This window comes from Silene latifolia, unplaced genomic scaffold (assembly GCF_048544455.1).
Source record: "Silene latifolia isolate original U9 population unplaced genomic scaffold, ASM4854445v1 scaffold_119, whole genome shotgun sequence".
Taxonomy (NCBI): domain Eukaryota; kingdom Viridiplantae; phylum Streptophyta; class Magnoliopsida; order Caryophyllales; family Caryophyllaceae; genus Silene; species Silene latifolia.
In genome coordinates, this window is record NW_027413127.1 from 1 (window position 1) to 19,316 (window position 19,316).

The following is a 19,316-nucleotide window of genomic DNA, read 5'->3' on the forward strand; positions in this document are numbered from 1 at the left end:
TAGTGCTTAAACTTTATAATTAGTAATTATTATTCAAATCCCAAACAGCTATTAAATACTCTTAGCATTAAATATGTATTTTAATTACCATAGTGAGTAAGCATTAAATATGTATTTTAATTACCATAATGAGTCAATACATTATGCTGGGCATTATGGTTAGGGGTGTGAAGTGTATGATTTTAGATTGCGGGTTCGATTCCTATCAACTTCTCCTTCTGAATTTCTTTTTTTTTTTTTTTTTTTTTTTTTTTTTTTTTTCCTGCTAAGTCGCTCAGCCGCACGGCGGTTTGACCTCAAGTCGCTCTCCCGGTGAGCGACCTTAATCCCGACCCTAACACCGCCAAAACCAAGCCTACGTGGACCCATTTTTGGTAATTAGTTTCAAAGTCGCCCCATTTTGTTAAAATGTTTGTTATTAAACCCCATTTTGGAAAAAAATTCATATTTCCGCGTAAAGTATCTTTCCATCGTCTTATTGACAAACCCCAGAAATCGTTGAACACTACTATCATCGTAAATATAATCATTAAGAGAATCATCATCATAAAAGTCGGAATTAATATTCCTAACCTCCTTAAAGTACTTATGCTTAAAATCCAAAACCGGAATGGAACTCCAAACTCGATACCACCTCTTAGACAATACGCTAGCGCGAAACACCTCTTTGGTATCGAGGATTGAGAGAATAATATGAAGTATAAACTCAGGGAGATCCGAAATTCTATCAATTTTATCCATTTCACCAATTATCATAACAATTCTCTCAGAGGAATTTCATCAAACAGTTGGCATGCACAAATTCTTGTTTAGGACCGTTCACACAACCAATTAAAATATAAGTGAAAATGAAAGGACGGTGGACTTAAATTAAGACGGTTTTAAGCAAAACCTAAAATTTCAAATTCAGAAACAATGACGAAATAAAAAGCCTAAGAGTTAACCAGAAGGACTGAAACTAACCTTAGTTCAGTCTACTTAATTTGCTTCCCTTCATAATAATACTTCATCTAGGATCAAATTTCCAAGCACAATATGTTCATCTATTTGTGTTAAAAATTTGAGATGACATAGAAATGAAAAGGCTGAGACTATGTTTGATGGTGCAAATGTTGACTGTTGAGAATAAATGTTTACTGAAAAAATAGGCTTCCAACAAAAGTGTAATAATAGCCTTGTCCTTGACCATTTAATTAACAGAAAATCCGTCACAAATTTGTGACGGGTCAAATAAAACCCACATGGTAGGTAAAGACAAGTCATTTGTAAAGTCCTAGACACTCTGATTTTTGTCTTATCTACCCATGCGGGTGATATTTAACACGTCATAAGGAAGACATACTGATACAATTTTTCAACCTTTAGGAAATAACTGTGGACTTGATCACATAATGCATAAAGAAAACAGTTGATCAAGATTCTGACTAGAATGGCACAGACTTCAAACCAAATGCAATAGTCATACCATTTAAGTAACACAACTACTTGTTTAAGACGGAAATATCTGCTTTAAACTTAAAATTTGTCAAATATGATAGAAGAGGCAAAAGGAAGATGCCTAGGAACTAACAAAGATTTGTCCTATACGTGATTGCATACTTGACTCATTTTCATCTTAAAGACGGATATTAGCGTCTTAAGTGAGACTCATTAAGTTAAGACTCAACTGACAACCATGAAAGTCTAAACCTGAACTCGAGTCCCGGTGGTTCCAAGGGTAAGTTTGAGCAGTCGACACCTTCAGCTTCGAATTTCTTCAGGGGATGCTTCGAACATTGCACTTTGCACTTCAAATAACCCAAGAAATCCTGTTATAACACAATAAGGAAAGATTAAAAGGGGTATTAGTTTGAGGGAAACGATCCAAAACCGAAAAATGATGCAATATATGGTACAGTAATAATGTTTGTTCCAAATCGGATTTTATTTGGCTAGTAGGAGGGACACGGAATCCCTCCATTTTCCTTCAACCCAACTTACTATCCAAACAAGTGATTTTGTTCCTCTCCTACAGTCCTACTCCCTGCATCAAAACAAGCGATTTTGTTCCTCGCCTACTAGCTCACCCGTCTTCTGATTCCAAATCATTAATAATTGACAGTATATAAGAAACATAATAACATACAACTATCATAAAACCATGCAACATATAGGCTATAGCATACCTCAGGAGGCAAATTCTGGAAACATAGTGACAGCACGTCAGGGTTGCAAGTCGAAAACAGTGCATCCAGATAGTCCATAATCGTAGATTGTTTGAATATGAATAAATCAGCATTTGTTTCGTAAAGCTTTAACTCTCTGAGTTTGTATGGTGAGCCAGTGATGCCGATAATCCTCAGTACCTCCTCGTCTATGTCCATCTATAAATGCCAACATAATAATATTTATTGTTCTCTTCCATCTATATATGACCCGAGTATTCGTTCTGAGAGGTATTTTAATCAACGCTAAACAAATGATTGAGACGGAAAAAGTATTACAATAATACAGTTAAGAAATGCGCATAAAGTCATACCCAGCTGAAGCAACCCAAATCTATATCAAGAGATTTGAAACAGTGTGTTTCTACGAGAAACTTCTTTAGCTTAGCAAACCAAGCAATAGTGATAGAATTCGCCCATTGTGGTAAGAAGCAAGTATTACAATGATCTCGAGCTCTGATCAACGACACAGATGCCTCCAAATCACAGCTACACCAAAACTCGAGCAAATTTGGGGTGTCAACTGTAATTTCCACCAAATTATGCGAGTCAAAAGAAATTTCCCCTTCAATTACGAATTTCTTCAATGAAATGCTTGAGATCTTAACACACTTCAGCATTGAACATGCTTTTAGTTCTAAACTTTCTAACGCTACCAGCCCATATGCTATCTCGGAAACAGTATCATCTGTTACAGTAGTAGCAACAATTTTCAACTTTCTCAAGTTCTTCAATGCATTCAAATTCATTTTCCATGCCCACCGCGAAGTAGAACCAAGACCATGATACACAAACTCTTTAAGTGGTGCGGTTTTGAGATTGTATCGCATTGTTCCATTGCTAACGCATTCCGTCCAAGGAAGTGAAAGATTTCGAATGTCCCTATGAGTAATACATAATTCAACCAAAGGGGACAAAGAAATGATCTTCTGAAGCATATCCTCGTCTAATCTTCCAAGGAAGAAACTCAAGGAGGCTAGAGATACGAGGTCCATGGTCTCATAATATCGTAGATTCACGTTGTTACACGTCAAAACTTTCAGTGATTTTGCACGGAATAGAATCTCAGGCAACTCGTAGTCAAAAATGTCGATATTCAACTCTTGGATTTGGTTTTGCACCGCGATACTTATCCAATTATCGACAAAAGTGTCTATGTTTTCATCAACATGAGGAAGTACAATGTCGAGTTTTGTTATTCTATATTTGCGCGTAAAGTATCTTTGCATCGTCTTCTCGACAAACCCGATAAATCGTTCAACAGTACGATAATCATAAATATCATCATCATCATCATCATCATCAGAATAGTTGGAATCAATATCACTACCCTTGTTAAAGTACTTAATGTTAAAATCCAAAACCGGAATGGAAGAACAAGCGCGATACCACTTCTTCGACAATACGCTTGCGCGAATTGTCGATTTTGTATCGAGGATTGAAAGAATAATGTGTAGTATAAATTCAGGGAGCTCTGAAATTCTATCAATTTTATCCATATCCCCAATTATCATAACAATCTTCTCAGAGGAATTTCATCAAACAAGTGGTGTGCACTATCTAAAACCCTAATTTGTGGGTAATCAATTACTCCGTATAGAGGTGAAAATAAAAGGAAGTTGGGAGACGTCTTTAAGTTAAAACGGTTTTAAGTAAGACCTACCAAATCCGACTAATTCGAATATGCTTGAGATATTAGACTGAAACTAACCTTAATAATTTCCAGGGTCAAATTTGAAAGAACAATGATTCTATCGGGTGGAGCGTGGAGGGAGTGATAGGAGAAAAAAGGAACATACATCGGAGATATTACCTCCAACTTTTTTGTTTTTGAGCATATATCTATATTTTTTGAGCTTATTTCCACAAACTTTATTTGTTTTTGAGTATATGTATGTTTCTTTTAAGCTTATTAAACTTTATAAGTTAGATTTTAATTTTTTTTTCCGTCAAACTCAAATTATACTAAACTGATATGTAATGTTTTTGAGTATTATTGCAACTTTTTAGAGTTTAATGTTTAAGTAAATAAACTCAAAAAATTTATATTAAAACTCAAAATTTTTAAAACAAAGCTCACAAAAATTATTATAATGCTCAGAAACTATGAATTAGTGGTAATATATCAGATGTATAATCCACTTACTGGAGTGATAGTGGATGGTTTGTGTCATGACTTGTGAATCCGGGTTAAGAATAAAACGGGTCAAGAACACGAATAAATGTAAAAGGAAGATTTGGTAGAGTGAATATAATTAAGGTTAATTAATTTGATAAATCTTCACTTAGCTAAGTAAATCAACGTTTGTTATAACTTCCGTTATAAGAACACCGATTAGCTCAAGCGGTAAGAGCTGGTTGGACTTTTGTTTGCAACATAGTTTGCTCGTTTGAAAAAAAAAAAATTAATGGTTTCGAATCCCCGACAAATTTTCAAGGTACAACATATTATTTACAAAAGGTAAAGGCATGGCTTATAAAAGTCGATAGTTGTTTCTAGCATTTGGATTAAAATATTACGATATCAGCTTATGTATGTACAAGAGAAAAGGAAAGAAAGGGAGAGATAAAAGAAAGAAATTAGGACAGAGGTATTTTCGTCACAAGTTACGGATTTTATAGTGAAATTTTAAAATTTGATGGAATATTAAAATTTTAAAATATTAAAAAAAAATTAAGGGTGTAAGTTTAGAAAAGTCGATTTTATAAGAGTGTAAAAATTAATTTATCTTAATTCTTAAAATAAAAAGAGTTAAAACTGAGCCCAAATGAGCTCCACTTTAAACCTTGTTGCGATGGGGATCGGGTCGAAGTTGGATGAGGTTACATGAGCTCGAATTGACTAAGCTTTGATCAAGCTAATTCTGAGGGCTTGACGAGTCGACTCTATTCATGCTACAACGTAACCCTTAACCCGACCTTAATAAAAACCCGCATATTTATAGAGGGTGTTTAGTTGACTACTTTGCAATGAAATGAAATGGATTGAGTCTATTCAAGTGTTTAGTTGAGTGATTTTGGAATGGAGTTACATACAAGTGGATTCTAACTCCACCCAACACCTTGGAAATCTCATACCTACCTTTTTCTCTTGAATTCCAGCTCCATTCCTTCATACTTATTATTAAAATTAACCAAACAAGTTTTTAGAGGAATGAAATTAGAACCCCCATACTACTATGGTTTCTGATTCCATTCCATTACATTCATACATAGTGAACGAAACAACTCCATAATGGTTTTACCCTTTATTCCCCAAATTCATTCCCTTTAATTTACCCCTATTTAGAAACAGATTTCAAAATAAGTTTACCTTTTATACCTCTAAATTCATTCCCTTCTCTCAAAAAAAACAAAAAAATATCCCATTCCCGTTCCTCATTTCCTCCACTCACACAAGTCATAACCATACACCACTCTCCCTCACTATTGCCACCGCCGACAGCTCATCTCCCGTCTCACCATACACCACACTCCACACTCCACACTCCTCATTATAGCCATCGTCGGCGGCCCGTCTCCCATCTCGTTGTCACGGTTATGTTTCACCTCCAGCTTTAAGATCTATAACTTTGTACCTTTATAATACGGAGTACTATTTCAGTGAAATACTCCCTCCTATTCAATCATTTCTTCTCCTTTCATTTTGCACAAGAAATAAGGAAATGATTTTAGACCATACAAAACACTCTACCCCACATGCAAATGAATTTAGACCACACAAAACCTTCCAAAAAAGAAAAAGGGAAGAAAATACGACCATCATAAATAAGGGAAGAAATGAGCTACCAAGGAGTATTATTTAACTCGTTTTTAATCTTAAGACGGATGTACCGGTCCGTCTTAAGAGTGATCAACTAATCCAAGAATCCTTAGAAAAAGCCAGGTAAGCACCTCCAGAAACTTCTACCCCTTTATTTTATCAACCAAAGAGTTTCATATCTTCTACAGCCTTCCTCAACCTTCATCATTTCTTGCCCATTAGAGAGAGAAACTACATCGAGTTTCACAAACTTTTCTCCGATTCTCGTGTTCTGAGATTTCGATCGATATACTGCAAGGTTAATTCTTCATAATTTTCTTCTTTATTCTTCTAATTTTTTGTATTTTTTTTTTTTCATTTTTGTATGATTTTACGCATTGAATGTTACTGTAGAATTCTTATATTTACTGTCGCTTAATGATGACTATTATTGTTGTTATCATCAAATATGCGAATTATATGAATTCGATCGTTAGATTTACTGCTATTGTTCGGAATTAATCTTATTAATTTCTTTGATTTGTTGTTGCTTTTGTTGTGGAATTTATAATTTATGTCGAAGTAATCGCAAATTTTCATCAGATTAATCTGAAGAATCTTTAAATTTTGCAAAAATTGTCGATTTTGTTGACATAATATTGGTAAAGTAAACAAAATAATGATCAATTTAGTTCGTCTCGCTGTCGTTTGAATCGTGAAATCGTCGTTGATTGTGAGTGAGGGAGTTTTTCCGAACTTTTTAAAATTTGATTGTTTTACATGCGTGATCTTGTTACTCTGGAGCTCTAGTTTACGCGAATTTACGAGTTTATCTGAACATTTTTCATTCGACTACTTATGTGAGTACATTGATCGGTTAGATTAATTGGTGATAGGTTGATTTAGATTAACCAGAGGTCACTATGTGCTCTCATCGCGCACGAGGTCTAGTTTATGTAAACGTATGAGTTACTGATTTAACTCTTACATTGGTCCGACTGGTGACAAGTTGATTTAACTTTAATCAAAGGTTTCGAGTGTATCACAGAAATTTATGTGTCCGCGTTTTCTAGGTTGTGCACTTCACATGAATTTTAGCTGTATATAAGTACACAAATTCTCATTGAAGACGGACTTATCCGTTACAAGCTGAAAATGGGTCTAGTAATACCTAAGTGGATAGATAAGACAAAAACAAAATGCCTGGGGAGTAGCATTCTGCCCTTGTCTTATCTACCCACTTGGGTATTACTTGACCTGTCTTCAGCTTCTGACGGATATGCCCGTTTTCAATGAGACTTGTTGATATAGGTATATATACTTGTCACTCGTGAGATATTTTCACAATGTTGTCTCGTGTACATGATAATACTCTCTCTTTTCGAGTCATTTACGTTTGTTCAAAATTACTCTCTTTATGTAATTTGAACAAATGTGTGGGAATGAGTTGAAAGGTGAGATAACTAGTCTATGACTCTATGTTGATTGACAATATGATCAATAACATAGCTTCGGATTTGAATAACGTCTTCTTTTGTGACCGAGTGATTTTTTAAAATTTATAGTGAGTTTGTAGTTTATGTAATGTGTAAAGTAACAAGAAGTTTAGAAGCGTAAACAACCTGTTGAGGAAGAGGGAGTAAAGTTTTGCTGATAATGCTTTTGACACTTCTGTTTGTACTGTAATTTCAGATGTATTCCAGTAGATCATATGAGTCCCGATCACCATCCTCAGACAGGCGTTACAGACGCTCAATCTCAAGGTCCATCTCAAGATCAAGATCTTCATCCAGGGGTAGTTCAAGGTGCGTTTCAGTAACGCAGTCATCTTTTGTTTAATCATTTCTATCTTTATCTTCGATAGATTAGCTGCTGCCATTTTCCTTCTAATGCATTTTTTTTTGTGTGGCAGGAGCCGTGAAAGTAGTGCGGAGAACCCTGGAAATAACCTGTATGTGACTGGGTTATCAACTCGTGTCACGAGGAAAGAGCTTGAGAAACATTTTTCAAGTGAGGGAAAGGTGATTGTCTATGCCTAGTCTTAATGCTTTTAACTGAACTGTGAAGTTAGATGCTTGCCTTTCCGCTACAAGAGCTTTTGGAGGCATTTGTTTTCTATAATACGTATCCATCCTTCCCTGTGGTCAGTGGCGTAGCCACATATATGGTATGGTTGTGGGGTCTTGAGACCCCACAGCTTTTCGACAATTGACGTTTTTTATCATTAAAATTTGTACGTTTTGAAAAGTTTGTCTTTAAGACCCCGTAATAAGAAATGATTAACTATTACATTAAAATAGACCCCACGGGTAAAAGATTATGGCTCCGCCACTCCCTGTGGTGGTCGTCTTCTAACTTTATCAATAAATTTTCTTCAGTCATGTTGATATGAATTCTAAAACTATGGTTGTTTTTATGGAAACCACTATTTTTGTGTTGCTGTTGTAGAGCATTTTAAAAAGTTTCATCAAATGTGGGAAAATTTCGGTTCAACATAATCAATGTCATTTGAGACAATGTAACTGAGATGAAGGCAGTAGAAGATACAAATGCTTAGTGAGTGAGTTTGGAGTTTCCGTTTTGACCAAGACTAACCCTGATCTATGTTGCGCAAATTTTAGGTGCTGGATGTTCACCTGGTGACTGACCCTTGGACAAAAGAATCCAGGGGATTTGGATTCATTACCATGTCATGTCTCGAGGATGCTGAACGATGTGTCAAGTATCTTAACCGTTCTGTGCTTGAAGGGCGTGTGATCACAGTGGAAAAGGTAATAACTGCCAGTTTTTCTTTCTGAAGTTTCTCATCTTAATTTTACTATTCGGTAATCCAAATGTTCAATAATAGAATTGAGTTTGGTATTTTTGTTTTTCTGTTGGCGCTTTCGAGGTTGAAACTTGAAACTGTTTTGCTTTTTGTCGTTTGAAGTTTTTTGTGGCAGCAGGTTAGCTGTGTGTAGCAGCTCTTCTCCAAACTACACAACTTTCAACCAAACCAAATCAATTCAAATCAAACTCTCAGAATTGTATGAAAGGGTTGTATGCCCTGTATTTCTCTCTTTAGTCTTTCCTGTTGAAATTAACCTTTGTATTACTATGCTTATTATCCGGCTTCTGAACTAAACAATATTACATCTGCAACTTCTTGTCCATGACTGTTCCCAAAAAATAAACTTAATCTCCGTTTAATTGCTTATACATCTAGTGTGATCGGATTCCCCATTTTCGTTTTTTCTAACTTAGTTTGCGAATGTTTGTCTCAGGCTCGCAGAGCTAGAGGTCGTACACCCACTCCAGGGAAGTACCTGGGACTGAAGGCAGCTCGTGGTAAGATAATAATACATGATGTCCTTTAGATTGATTGTAATACAGTCAAATTCGTCAAGGCCGAAGTACCATGTGCTGTCTTATGGATTCTTGATGAAATGAAATTTGCAGGTCGCCGTGGCTCAGCTACTTACTCCCCCATTAGTAGGAGGTCTGCTCGGTATTCCTCTGATCGTGAGAGATCGTATTCCCCGTACTCCAGACGAGATAGGTCGTATTCCCCGTACTATCGCCGTCGGAGTTATCGGTCACGTTCGAGGTCGTACTCTCCATACTATAGCAGGTCACCTGTCAGTAGACGCCGCTCACGCTACGATTATTCTCCTGATGAGCGGTATTATAGGAGAAGCTCACGTTATGAACGTTCTCCTGAAGACGTGTATTACAGGAGGAGCAGACGCCGGAGTTACTCCCGGAGCTATTCCCCTAGGAGTAGGAGCCGCTCAAGGAGTTACTCTCCTAGGCCAAGTAGACGATCAAGAAGGAGCTATTCACGGAGTTACTCTCCTAGGCCAAGTAGACGATCAAGAAGGAGCTATTCTCGGAGTTACTCCCCTAGGCCGAGGAGGAGCTCAAGGAGGAGCTATTCTCGGAGTTCCTCACCAAGGCCAAGGAGGCACTATTCTCCGAGTTTATCCAGAAGTCCCAAACGAAGTGTTTCTTATTCCCCCAAGAAGCGGGAAAAGTCGTATGATAGTTGTTCTTCGAGAAGCTACTCAAGGCGTAGTGCACCCTCGAGATCAAGGTCTCTCTCAAAATCTGCCAGTCCACGATCGGCTTCTCCGCCTGCCTGAAGTTTACTAGCTTATCTGTATTATGGTGCTTTGTAGTGATTAAAACTAAAGTTCTACAGACTGTCCTGTTCAGTATGGTAGTCTTAAGAGTTTTAAGTATAGAGCTTTTGTTGTTTCCTCGCTTTTCCGAGAATGCTATGCTGGCTTATGAACTTTTAAGTCCCTGTTCTTTTAGCTTGAAGCTGATCTGATTTGATTTGCACTGAACTGAACTTATAGGATCTGAACTGAACTGAACTGAATTTATAAGATCTGAACTGAACTTATAGGATCTGAACTGACTGAACTGAACGATCTAAACTGAACTTAAATTGAGTGACGTATAGGAAGGATCTGAACTTAAATTTGTCTGAACTGAATTTATAGGGTCGATCTGAACTGTACTTAATTTATAGGAACTGAACTGAACTGAACTTATAGGATCTGAAGTAGACTTAAATTAAGTCGACTTAAGTGCAAAAGAACAGGGCCTTACCTTACCATAACTATCGTTACTAGTAAGCAGAGCAGTTTTTGTGCATATTTGTTTGTTCAGTCTCTTCTCCATCGTTTTGGGGGTCGGGCTAGTCTTCTTCAGACTAGCTGTTGATCCCGCTAGTGCTGCTAACTACCGAATGAAGGGTTGGATCCTGCTTACGCTTTGTTTCAAGCTTAAAAACATAATCGTAAACTGAAAATTACAGGTGAAAATTTTCCGACACTATAACAGGATGTTTATACACAATCAATCATGTACAAACCAAAAATCGAGCCTGGTTAGATATTTCGAATGCTATAATAGGATGTTGATACACAAGAATTACAAGCTAACAGGCTATTTTGATTATGCGGACATAAATGAGTAGCTTTCCCCACCCATATATTGTTGGCGGACTTTTCTCGCGTCCTTCTCAAGCAGATCGACTGATCTATGGGAACTAAAATTACCCAACTGACCAGCCCCTTTGAATTCCTTTCGGATAGCCCATAATGTTTCTACACATTCCTTCATGGTCGGTCTAGACTGTCGAATAAGTCCTGTGCATTTTCGGGCAAGTTCTAGGATTTTTTCAACTGCCTTGATCGATGGTGGACTTCTTTGCAGCTTAGGATCCATTGCTAGTACCGGCATTCCTTCTTTTAGTTTGCTCAAGGCCTACAATCAGAACATCATTGATCATCTGTTTAGATCATAATTTACTCATACAATCAAACTATCTGTTTAAATATGAGAAAAGAATACAGCATGTCTGCATTTGAGCTCAGCACTTCAGCGGCAATAACAAATACGTTAACCCTGTGCTTAAAGGCTTACACCAATGGCTAGGAAAGACAGGTTCCAGTTCATCTATACAAACAAGCCTCTGTGCAAAAAACACTCCCAGAGTGTTACAAACGACCCAAAATGAAAATTATGATTATTTAGTGAGGCATTTTGCTTTACTCATGGTATCCAAAACCCGAGAATGGTCAAGTCTGTAATTAAACAACAACATTACCCCAGTGCCTCAATGGCTCCCGCAAATTGCGGGGTAAGGGGGGTTGGATGTACGCAGCCTTACCCTTGTGTTAGCAACACAAAGAGGCTGTTTCCGAATGACCCAAGATGAAAATTGCTTCGAGAACTGCATTGAAGGACCACTACTTCACAAGAGAAAGAAGTGCAGCCACTTTAGTGAGCCATTTTGCTTTAAACTTTTAACAAAAAATAAAATGGCGTAGCTCTTGGTACAACATTAAACACGTGAGCCCACGACTTGAATTTTTCGGAGGTCTTAAGAGTTTCATATGACAGTAGGGCAACACGGAACACACGGGGTCAGGAGCATGTGATAAGAACCATGTAATAACTGACACATAACTCTCATATCATCTGTGTTAGCTGAGGTTCTGGACTATTGTTATGTTGTACTCGGCACAAGAATTTTAAACAAAGATGAAATCAGAAGAGTCTTGTGACGCTTTTATAATAAAAATCATGTTTTTGGCCCTGGGATGGTCTTTATATATCATTTTTCTCGTATACAGGGAGCCACAAGGACAATTTTGATATCCACGGGTTCTAATCTAGGTCATGAGTCGTTTGGTTCAATAAACGTGGAATGGATCTAATCCAATCCGATCCGTTTCAAAACACTCAACCAAGCACCTCTTAATGTATTACCAATTAAGCTAGTTGACATCTGCTTCAAAACGAAAGTGCACAAACAAATCATGCACAATGATCATCAAACTCTACTTAGATGGCCGTCTTTCACATTATTCAACTAGTAGTTAACAACAGAGGTTAAACTAGGTTCACCCAAAAAGTTTAGATCAGGAAGATCAAGTACAAGGTCTGAACATTATCTAAATCATGAAAATTCTCACGGAATTTTTTTAATGAAGTAAAATTTTTACAAGTTAGGATGCTTACCCATCTTGGCGTCATCCTCTCTTTAGCCACTCTCTTTGGTTCAATAGGATGTCTTCCGGTCACTAGTTCCACGAGCAATACACCAAATGAGTAGACATCGCTCTTTTCAGTAAGCTGGTAACTCTTCATATACTCGGGATCCAAATATCCGACTGTCCCTTTAATCTGAGTTGAAATGTGAGTCACATCTGCGCCATCCGGGACAAGTCGAGCAAGCCCAAAGTCTGTCACTTTAGCCCGAAGTCTCTCTGTGATGAGAACGTTTGATGATTTTATATCTCTGTGGATAATTGGCGGATCTGTCCATTGCAGAAGCAGTGTAAGAAATGTGTACACTCAATCAATGATCTCTACTGCAGAAATGTATTAATTCGGGAAGCTTCCAAGTTCACATGACAAATACAGATTTCGTTCTTTCAATCGTGTACTCTACTCTCTCTGCAAAAATATTACAAGTTGCCGTGAAAAAATCACTCTGACATACCATTATAAGTATGTAAATAAGTGACTGCGTGAGCTACATCAATTGCAATGTCCAATCTTTCAGCAAGCTCAAGCCCAAATCCTCGACTACCTGCATTTTATGTTGAATTCAGTAAATGTTCATGAACCTGAAAACCTTGTCATCAGTTATCTTTTCTAGCCAAATTGTTAGACAGACCATTTAGAGTTGCTGGATCGTGACTCGGATCTATCAGTCACTTCACTTGTCATGTCATACTCAAAATACACGACTTTTACACATTTAAGGTTCAGAGTTCAGACTGTTCAGTGTACCAGCTACTAGAGTTGTTCTTGTAATTCTCTAACTTGATAAGCACAAACAGTTAAATTGACACGGTCTTACATGTGACACGAATCAATTTACCATATTATGAGATAGCCTCACATGGCGATACCATTTGAATATTTGATACAAGGCTCATTGCTTGAAGAACAACCAAACCTTTTTAACTGGCTCAAAATGCTCAAGACCGCCGCTAAACCATAAAATAAATGAGGAACAACAATTATTTGGTTTAGTCTCAAATGTGAAGCCGTCTCATACAGTGCTACAAATCTCACACTCTCACTGCCCATGATGATCAAAGCCTTTGCGTGGATTAAAATACCCGATAATGCAGGGAAGAGACTTACCATGTAAATGGTCAAAGAGTGTGCCATTGCTAACATACTCGACGACAATAATCTTCTCATCTGGGTGCTCTAGATATCCATAGAACTTCACTAAATTTAGGTGCTCTATCTTTGAGAAGGCCAGTACTTCACTCCTGAATTCATCTACAGTACGTTTACTTGTCATGTCCTGCCACATAACTAGCCCGTTAACGTGCTAATCCTCACTCAGACAAAAGTTCAGAGCTTTCCACATAATCAACAAATGTAAAATCCGGGCCATGTTTTTTTATTTTCTGTTTTACCTTTCGGGCACGTTTTACAGCAACCTGAGTTCCATCCTGCAACTGTCCTTTAAACACTGTCCCAAACCCGCCTTCTCCTATCAGGTTATCCTGAGAGAAGTTTTTGGTGACCTTTTGGATGTCGTCAAGAGTGAAATTCAACGACCCTAAAAACTCCCCAGTTCTGAGTTTTGAAGATTCACTTGATCGCGTACCGTTATAATATGGTGATGATCCTGTATTCTTGCTTCCTGAAGAAAACCCAGCTGAAATTCAAGACATACATAATTAAAAACAAGTTGCTTTCAACACACCCTATAGAGTATACTAAACAGTTGAGTTAAGCTCTTCATTCACCGCAATGACGATACATTAACACCCTTAAAAATCTTTAAAATGGATCATCGTTAGTTCAGGGTAAAACTGTGTGCATCCAACGCCCGCACCCCCACCAAAGGCTGCAGCTTTTTGGGGAAATCTATAACATACTCCTACCATAGTGATTCAATGTAGTACCCAATTCAGAAAGTTTAATATAACTTCAGGAATCCTTGCAATTTCCAAAATGGGTCATTGAAAAACAATCATTTATATTTACAGTTCACGGGTAAGGCTGCGTACATCTAACACCCGTACCCCACTAAAGGCTGCAGCTTTTTGGGGAAATCTATGGCATACCATAGGTGAACATTTACTAATCATTGCGATTTTCAAAATAGATAACTGAAAAACAACCATTTATATTTCAAGTTCAGGGTAAAGCTGCGTACATCCAAACCCAGCACCACAACAAAGGCTAAGGCTGCAGCTGTTTGGGGAAATCTATGGCATACCATAATAAAGTATTCAATGTAATACCCAATTAAGAAAGTTGAACATAACTTTACAAATCATTGCCATTTTCAAAATTGGTCATCGAAAAACAATTTATTTATATTTCTAATTCAGGGTAAAACTGCGTACATCCAAACCTCGTACCCACCCACCAAAGGCTGAAGCTTTTCTGGGAAATTTATCATTACACCCAAATAACAACTCAATGTAACACCCATTAAGAAAATGATCAACTAATTCTAATTTCTAATTAAAACAAGACAGCACCAAAATCATCAAAAAAGATGACAAGAACAGGAAAATTATCTGCACCAATCATTTCTATACATTTGATTAAAATACGCCTCACATAGAATAAAAACAAAACGTAAACAAATGATTGAGACGGAACGAGAACAAGAAAACATACAAGATGAGTTCCTATCAGCATGACTTGATCTCCTACCACCACCACCAACACCATAACTCTCACCCCCTTCTGAAAAAACATCACCTTTTGATTTACTAGACCCAAAAGCTGTAAAAACAACAACAATTTTTCTAACAGCAGCTTTAAAACTGATTAAAAAAGACTTGTTTTTTTGTTGGTTTAAAGCTTTAGTACTTCTAGCAGAAGCATGATCATGTTTTGGGGTTGAACTCATGTTATCCCTTCAAATAGTTGTACAATATCTGAAGGGGTGTCTTCAGTTTCTGGGATCTGGCACATGAGATAATTAAATTGGGTTCTGTTGCAGTCCATTTAATTCTTTTTTTGATTTAAATAAGGTGACTTGTTCAATGATGCAACTACCTTAATTGCAAAATGCAAACAGGTCCTCTCAACTCTCAAGTTAATATCCTTTGTCCTAATTGGTGTCCCGTCTCGAGCGAAAGCGACTAAGACAATAGGGTAATGTTATTGCTATATTAATTTTGTTGTTTTAGTGTAATGGAGCCATGAGGGTCACAAGGGTAATTTTATAATGCTGGTTAGACTCGAGTCCAAGTCATGAATACCGAATCATGATTTTACTAGCTAAACTAGCTGACATGGAGCTCCTTTACCTTTGTAATACAAAATAATTAATCAAAATGACCCATTGAACTATCAATTGTTCAACTTAATACTTTGCTGTAACTTTTGATAGATTAACCATCTCAACCAAACCTTAAGGTGATGGTTGAGGTCCAATTATTATAATTATTCCTATTACGCTCCCTCTAAGGTTTTGGTTGAGATAATTTATCTATCATGGTATCAGAGCCATTTTGACCTTTGGTCATGGGTTCGAATCCTGGTAACCTCAAAACTCCTCAAAAACTCTTGAAGTAGAATTCCAACACACAGTACGGGGGAGCCGGTGCACAGCTAACCACTCTTCAAACCCAATGTACATTTGAGTGAGGAAGCGTAATAGGAATAATTATAATAGTTGAGCTTCAACCAAAACCTTATTATGAATCATCCAAAAACAATCTAATTCCTCCGCCCAATTATTTGTTAACTTACATTAAAATGCTCCTCACAAAAGAAAAAAAGAAAAAAAAGTAAATAAATAATTGAGACGGAGGAATCATGCAGACTCGAACTTGGCCAACCTTGGAGGGCATTTATTAAGTGATTGGGTAAGGATGATATAAAGACCTAATCAACCACAAAATTAATGTCCATTTCATCATGCAACAACTAGAGCCAACTAGAACAGTTGTATACTTGTATTCTCAAATCAAAAAAGCTTTTGAGAGTTGGCAAATTGACAAACACATTATTAATTACCCATTTCATTTTGTGGGTAACCATGTCTTCAGAATTGAGAGGTGGCTTATAAAACACCATAAAGACGAAGCCGACGCTTTCAGGGTCTCGTACTTTTTTCCGCTTCACAAATACCCGCTTTGTCCTAATCATCTGCCTTTATTGATTAAAATACCGCTCATAAAGAGTAAGAAAGGTAAAAAAAAATGATTTGAACGATGGGAGTAGTTGTCGAGTTAATAAATTTTACCTTTAAACAAGATCATCAGATGCATTTATGGACAATACACAGGATGAGGATAAAACAAGGTCGAAAAAAAATAGGATTATTAACGAATGTAACGCTAATCCCGAGACTTCAGCATTTTCAGACATGTTGAATAAACCTTTGTCTTCTCCTTGGCTAACGCCACGGCCATACATACAACAATAAGTCTTGACTGAGACGGTTGAGAGAGTGAGACCGGGCCAAATGGAAAAGAAATCGGCTATTCTGATAGGCGTGCAATAAGAGGGATACAGTTTCATCTAATCAAATTTTGCTAGCATGTTTATTGAATAGGGTATGCCGGCCTTCAGCAATAATCTCCCCGGTGGCTTTATTCTTGAGCAACACAACGGTTCCAAGCAAGAATCCCTTCTTCCCCAATAGCCTTGAGCTCACCTCCAGCTCGTCCTACCAAGTAAGCCATTTTTGTTACTTAAGCAGAAGAAATCGCTTTTACATCAGTAAATTTGCATGTCAAGATCCTTAATTTATGGGGGAAAAAAAAAAGTTCTCAGAGAAACCGTTAAAAGGGAATAGACATGAAATTTCATTATCGGGTTATACAGATTCCAGAAATAATCTCTACATCATCATACAGATACAAGCTGCATCAGTTAAACTTTAAGCTCGATCATTAAGTATCGGATAGATGGATACATGCGTGTTCAAGTATTAGACTTGGCTATTTTTCGAGAAACTATCATGTTTGAAAAACAGTGACGACTGATGCCTGATGGTAATATTCTAAGGTTATTGCAAGAAAAGCAGCCAAATGAAGCGGCTGTGTCAAAAAAAAAAAAAAACAGCCGCCTGAGTCCTGAAACTCCGGATGAAGATACCCAAGAACAATAAACAATGTGGATGATTTCTTACAGCTTGTACAGCATACGAATTTTATATCAGCCAATCCAGTTTAGTCGAGATTCTAATTGGTAGGGCCACAAGAGCAGTTAAACTCTCCCTCCGAAGTTTTAAAATTGTTCCCAAAGAAACAAAATTGAGAACTCGGGTTAGATCAACTCCTTACTAGTTGATACAAGTGCTCAGGCACTTCTCTCGACATCCATTTCAGCAAAATTTTAGGAAAAAGTCGTAAAATTACCAACGAAAACTGGAGCTGTAAGAAAACTTACATCAACTTTGGCAGTTGAAAGATAGGAAATGGACATGGTGGTTGATGAACTCATAGGAAGGCCCTTTCTGTGAATCACAGCTGCACCAACCTCATCAACAAGGTTCGCAATCGCGCCTGCTGACAAATTCCCATTTCTATCCTGCAGTTCCAAGCAAGATACTGGCCACATTTAGCGAGTTAAAACCATAGCCTCAGATAGTCAGATACCCATGTGAGTCGACCGAAAACGAGATACTATATTACTATTACCCTTTTCTGCCTTTCACCATTCTCAATTAAAAAACACCACCCAATTTAAAAAACTGAAACTTGGGAATCAAGGATGATCATCCAATTAAAAATAATTCTCTCCGACTCAATCATTTGTTTATCTTTCATTAAAATACCCCTCAGAAGGAATAAACAAAGGTAAACAAGTGAATGAGATGGCAGGACAATTAACCTACTGTCCTACTCCCTACATCGAGATCATTTGTTTCTTTCTTATTCTTAACGAGGGCATTTTAATTACCGATAAACAAATGATTAGGACAGACTGAAAAAACCAATTAAAAATGAATTGCAAAATTCCCAATTGTGGATACCTAGGATGATCAACAACAACAACAACAACAACAACAACATCAGAGCCTTAATCCCAAAATGATTTGGGGTCGGCTGACATGAATCATCCTTTAGACCGTCCCTGGGTGAACGCACACCTCAAAATGCGAATAGAAAAAGGGAAAAATGAAAAACAAAAGGGAGAGCGAAAATGTAATACAAAGTAAAGGTAAACTTACCGATTTTAAAATCGAATTCCGGATTTCTTTTATAAAAACTTAAAATTTAAATCGACAAAAATTATACCTAGGATGATCATCCATTAAAAATTATAATCTTTCAACAAAAGATCAACATACCCACATGGACAAATGGACAATTAACCTAGTAACCAAATTTATTTTAATCACAGATAAACAAATGATCGGGACGGACAGAATAAACCCATTACAAATGAATTTCAAAATTCCCAATTGTGTAAATTCAATAACATATCCACATGCACAAACCACAATTAACTTGTACTCCTCGCTCCCGATCATTTGTTTACTTTTTTATTCTTTACGAGCGCATTTTAATCACAGGCAAACAAATGATCGAGACAAACGGAATAAACCCATTAAAAATTAACTGCAAACTACCCAATTATGCAAATTCAACAACAAAAAATTGAGAAAATTGAAGACATACAATAAGTCTAGGAGGAACTTTGAAAGAACAGACAATAAGAGCGGGTTCAACTCGTGTAACTCGGATACCACGAACTGAAAAATCTTCATAGAAACTCATCTCAACATGTGGTTGATGAGAATTAACGGAAAGATTTGATATTTGGTTTGATTCATCATTGTTTAATTCCAGTATTGCTTTTGCTTTCTCCATTTTTCTTTATTTTGGTGATTACTTTCAGCTTACCGAGTGTCTGATAAAGACGGT

General features: G+C 37.0%; 4 protein-coding genes across 6 annotated transcripts; 1 reads left to right on the plus strand and 3 right to left on the minus strand.

Annotated features, from left to right (window-relative positions):
• Window positions 1-440: 440 nt before the first annotated feature.
• On the minus strand, window positions 441-3,951 carry LOC141637556 (uncharacterized). The gene is made up of 3 exons (XM_074447055.1): window positions 2,519-3,951; window positions 2,166-2,363; window positions 441-1,808 (listed from the first exon to the last, which is right to left on the minus strand). The coding sequence occupies exons 1-3, from the start codon at window positions 3,716-3,718 to the stop codon at window positions 1,656-1,658; spliced, it is 1,551 nt and encodes a 516-aa protein (XP_074303156.1). The 5' UTR covers window positions 3,719-3,951; the 3' UTR covers window positions 441-1,655.
• A 2,206-nt stretch (window positions 3,952-6,157) lies between these two features.
• LOC141637571 (uncharacterized) lies at window positions 6,158-10,248 on the plus strand. The gene is made up of 6 exons (XM_074447075.1): window positions 6,158-6,265; window positions 7,639-7,751; window positions 7,859-7,967; window positions 8,568-8,717; window positions 9,210-9,273; window positions 9,385-10,248. The coding sequence occupies exons 2-6, from the start codon at window positions 7,639-7,641 to the stop codon at window positions 10,065-10,067; spliced, it is 1,119 nt and encodes a 372-aa protein (XP_074303176.1). The 5' UTR covers window positions 6,158-6,265; the 3' UTR covers window positions 10,068-10,248.
• A 485-nt stretch (window positions 10,249-10,733) lies between these two features.
• On the minus strand, window positions 10,734-15,436 carry LOC141637530 (calmodulin-binding receptor-like cytoplasmic kinase 1). Of its 3 annotated transcripts, none has more exons than XM_074447014.1 (7): window positions 15,106-15,436; window positions 14,078-14,128; window positions 13,884-13,973; window positions 13,600-13,768; window positions 12,947-13,036; window positions 12,463-12,761; window positions 10,734-11,202 (listed from the first exon to the last, which is right to left on the minus strand). In XM_074447014.1, exons 1-7 carry the CDS (start codon window positions 15,184-15,186, stop codon window positions 10,891-10,893), a joined length of 1,092 nt encoding a protein of 363 aa, XP_074303115.1. In that variant the 5' UTR covers window positions 15,187-15,436; the 3' UTR covers window positions 10,734-10,890. The 3 variants fall into 3 exon arrangements, with proteins under 3 accessions (XP_074303115.1, XP_074303116.1, XP_074303114.1); XM_074447015.1 differs by having other exon boundaries at window positions 14,078-14,113; window positions 15,106-15,188; XM_074447013.1 differs by having other exon boundaries at window positions 13,884-14,128; window positions 15,106-15,429.
• A 693-nt stretch (window positions 15,437-16,129) lies between these two features.
• On the minus strand, window positions 16,130-19,316 carry LOC141637532 (uncharacterized). The gene is made up of 3 exons (XM_074447017.1): window positions 19,071-19,316; window positions 17,836-17,976; window positions 16,130-17,110 (listed from the first exon to the last, which is right to left on the minus strand). Exons 1-3 carry the CDS (start codon window positions 19,260-19,262, stop codon window positions 16,967-16,969), a joined length of 477 nt encoding a protein of 158 aa, XP_074303118.1. The 5' UTR covers window positions 19,263-19,316; the 3' UTR covers window positions 16,130-16,966.